Genomic DNA, 3,738 nt, shown 5'->3' on the forward strand with positions numbered 1-3,738 from the left:
ATGAGCGCCCACCTGGCCGTGCCGCCCTACCTGCCCTACCCGGGCGCGGCCAGGTATGGGGACTATTACTGGCTCTCCGCAGGAAGCATGGACAGCGTGCCGGCCGAGGCGGCCCCGGCGGCGGACGCCACCGCCTTCCCCGCGGCGGAGAAGACGCCCAGCCACCCAGGTACGCGGCCCGGCTGGTCCCGGGGAGCCATCCGGCTGCCCTCGGGTGCGGGTTGGTTGTGTCCCTCCTCCCTCGGGGGTGGGGGGCGACGCCGTGCCCCAGCGAGGATGCGACGGGCGCTGCTCCTCTGGTTGCCCCGCTGGGAGCAGCGCCGGGCGCGGCTGCCAGCAGCTTCTGCGTCCAGGCGGGACCAGAGGTGCGAGCAGAGAGGGGTCTCGGTTCCGGTGCCCACTTTACCATGCTGCTTTACCCGTGGAGCCCCAGCAGGTCCCCAGGGCATTCTCTATCTTAAATTCACCCGAGAAGTTGGGACTTCGAAGTCTTTGAGTCTTTGCCTGACCCTGCTCACTTCAGTTGTCTTTCCTCCTCAGATGTCTCTCCAGCTTCCTCCAGCTCTGGGACACTCATCCAGTACACTCCCGACTCTGCCACTAGCCCTACTGCAGAGCGCCCATCTCCCCATCCTTCTTCCCAAAAGGTCAAAGCAGAAGGTGAGGGTGTGGTGAAGAAGGCCAAGAGCCGCACAGCTTTCTCCCAGGAGCAGCTGCAAATCCTGCACCAGCGGTTCCAGAGCCAGATGTACCTCAGCCCCCAGCAGATCCGGGAGCTGGCTGCTGTCCTGGAGCTCACCTACAAGCAGGTGAACATCTTCCTCTGAGCTGCTGAGTCTCATCCCTGGTGTGAAAGTGACTTCGCAAGCTGGGGGGGGGGGGTGTGTGCCTTTTTTGCCTCCTCTTTTCTTAGACCCAGGACATGAGTTTCTTTTGTGGTCTTGTTTATACCATTGTTTATGTGAGAGAGCAGAGGGTGTGGAAACTTAGGACTCAATCATCCTCTTATGCTTGGTTCTAGTCCTATCCACCCGCTCTGTGCAAGTGTTTGGAAGTGACTCTGTGTAGCCTTGCTCTGTATGCAGGTTTCGGTATGGACATGTGTTCATAGAATCATAGAATAGTTTGGGTTGGAAAGGACCTTAAGATCATCTAGTTCCAGCCCCCCTGCCATGGGCAGGGACACCTCACACTAAACCATGTTGCCCAAGGCTCTGTCCAACCTGGCCTTGAACACTGCCAGGGATGGAGCATTTACCACTTCTTTGGGCAGCCTGTTCCAGTGCCTCACCACCCTTACAGTAAAGAACTTCTTCCTTATATCTAACCCGAACTTCCCCTGTCGAAGTTTGAATCCATCCCCCCTTGTACTACCACTACAGTGCCTGATGAGGAGTCCCTCTCCAGCACCCTTATAGGTCCCCTTCAGAGTCACGGTGGCATATGGACCCTCCCTGGAGAGAGGGTCCTTGCCCCACCAGCTACTGTGTCTGACTGAAGGAATGATTCACTCCTGAGTCAGCACCAGTCTTGGCTCAGCAGTGAGATACTGCTGCAGTAACAAGCTGTGTTTCTGCAGGTGTCTTGACCTGTTTTTAGGTAGAGGTTTTGATGTCATGAAAGATCCCATAGTGATCTGAGGACTAGGAGTGTGCTTTCATGTCCCAGCTCTGTGATTCTGTGGCTACCTGCTGCATACTCTTAGCTGCTGAAATTATGTACAGTATTAGAAGCCAAGCAGAAAACTTGATTTGGCAGAAGGCAAAACATCTTTAGGATGTGTAGTAACCTCTGAGAATCAGTTTCTAATGCCCTATGTCCTTTCCCCATCGCTTCTAGGTGAAAACATGGTTTCAGAATCAACGGATGAAATTTAAACGCTGCCAGAAGGAGAGCCAGTGGGTGGAAAAAGGGGTGTATCCACCACAGGTGAGAGCATTCCCCCATCACCATGCTTCCCCAGTCTGTGGGGAGGAGTGCTAACTTGGATAGTGCACAGGACTCTTACCCAAGCCAGTTGTATTTCTTGTAAGAGGGTTTACAGTGGCATGTATTTGAATCCTGACCTGGCACTGACAGAGCTTTGTTTCCAGTCCACTTATCTCCCAATTGAGATGAGATAGAAAACAAAATAGCTCAAGATGGCCAGCAAGGCTGTACTGGTATTTTTTTCTCATTGGCGTCGTACTCCCAGACATGTTGACTTGGAGAACACTAACATAAGATCCTGTCATCTCTGCTATTAGTGTATAGAGAGGGCAATGAGTATGGAAAATACACTACTGTATGGCTTTGGGAGATGGGGCGGGGGAGAAAGAGGACCCATCCAAAAGAATGAGCACATTTGGTGTGGTGCTCTGCATTGCTGACCAGCCTTCTCTGTCTCTCCTAGAATGGGTTTCATCAGGCTGCCTACCTGGATATAACCCCCACATTTCACCAGGGCTTTCCTGTCAGTGCCAGCAGAAACATTCAGGCTGTGACCAACATGCACCAAGCTTACAGCAGTGGCCAGACTTATGGGAGCGGGCAGAGCTTGTACTCGTTCATGGCTGTGGAGGATGAAGGGCTCTTTGGAAAAGGTGGAACAAGCTGCAATACCCAGCAAGCCATGGGTTTATTAAGCCAGCAGATGAACTTCTATCACGGCTATCCTGCAGATCTGGATTATGTCAGCCTGGAGTCAGAAGACACCTACAGCTTCCAGAGCACCTCTGACAATGTCACACCGTTCTCAAGCTCTCCTGCACAGCATCAGTACCAGGCTCCTTGGTATCCCCTGGGGACCCAGAGTGGTTATGAATCTTAGGTCGAAGTACTTTTTTTGACTCTGTTCTCCTGTTTTCTCTAGGGTTTCTAGGGTCTTGACTTGGGGATCCAGTTTCTATTCCTTTCTCTTGCCCCTCTTCTCTTCCTGTTTTAACCATTGATGGGGCTCAGCACCCTGCTGCCTTGGGTTAGTTTTCTGTTTAAAGGCTCCTGTTCATAGCCAACCCTTGGCAAGGGTGTTTTGTGTGTGGATAGACAAAACATTCATTCATGGAGGGGAATGTGCAATACCACAGCCAGGCGTAGCAGAGGTGGTAGAGGACGCTGCTGTCCAATCTCACCTTCCTCTGCTGCCTCTTTAGCAGGCAATCTCTGACCCTTGCCCTTAGTTTCTTGCAGCTGAGCTTTGATAGAGAAGAAAACCCTGTACTTAACCATATTTCTGCTAGAAATGCCCTGTTATAGCCTGCAAGTTCTGCTGTCTTGCCTGTTTCTGTTGCTACCTCGGTCAGCTAACTGCTAATAGGTTCTTCATTTGCATCCTTTCCTCCCTCATCAAAAGCCTACACGAGATCATCTGATTTCAGATTTGATCCAGTTACTTTCAGCAGCTCCTTCTGGAGGGCTCAGCATCTGCTATCCCTTGCCTGTTGCCCTCCTGTGTACATAGGGCAGTTCAGAGGAGAGGAAGTGGGGTAGAGTATTGCCCATATTTCACATGGAACCTTTGGTTTCCAAAGCTGCTAACTTACTTGTGCCTGCCAGGACCTTCAGGATGGCTGTCTCTGTGACTGTCCCCACCTAGTTTAGATCTTGCCTTTCTGCATGTCTCTGCTGAGAGACTGTTGGTTTGTCCCAGCCTGCAAATTGTTGGTGAGAGCAGTCTGCTTATCTGTACACGGTAGTCCCCTAGCACTTCACAAACAGAGCACCACTACAGTGCAGATTTCTCTGGGGTAGAGGCAGGCA

At 52.0% G+C, this 3,738-nt stretch overlaps 1 protein-coding gene across 1 annotated transcript; it reads left to right on the forward strand.

The window, feature by feature from the left end:
- On the forward strand, positions 1 to 2,809 carry LOC115605545 (homeobox protein NANOG-like). Its single transcript, XM_030480165.1, has 4 exons — positions 1 to 169; positions 541 to 809; positions 1,840 to 1,929; positions 2,393 to 2,809. Exons 1-4 carry the CDS (start codon positions 1 to 3, stop codon positions 2,807 to 2,809), a joined length of 945 nt encoding a protein of 314 aa, XP_030336025.1.
- Positions 2,810 to 3,738: the final 929 nt, after the last annotated feature.

This window comes from Strigops habroptila, chromosome 3, assembly GCF_004027225.2.
Source record: "Strigops habroptila isolate Jane chromosome 3, bStrHab1.2.pri, whole genome shotgun sequence".
In the NCBI taxonomy this organism is placed as follows: Eukaryota; Metazoa; Chordata; class Aves; order Psittaciformes; family Psittacidae; genus Strigops; species Strigops habroptila.

Excerpts from the sequence above, each read along its gene's own strand:
- LOC115605545 (XM_030480165.1), top strand. The coding sequence starts at position 1 with ATGAGCGCCCACCTGGCCGTGCCGCCCTACCTGCCCTACCCGGGCGCG. Across the intron at positions 170-540 it reads GAAGACGCCCAGCCACCCAG|ATGTCTCTCCAGCTTCCTCC; the intron begins GTACGCGGCCCG and ends TTTCCTCCTCAG. Across the intron at positions 810-1,839 it reads TGGAGCTCACCTACAAGCAG|GTGAAAACATGGTTTCAGAA; the intron begins GTGAACATCTTC and ends CATCGCTTCTAG.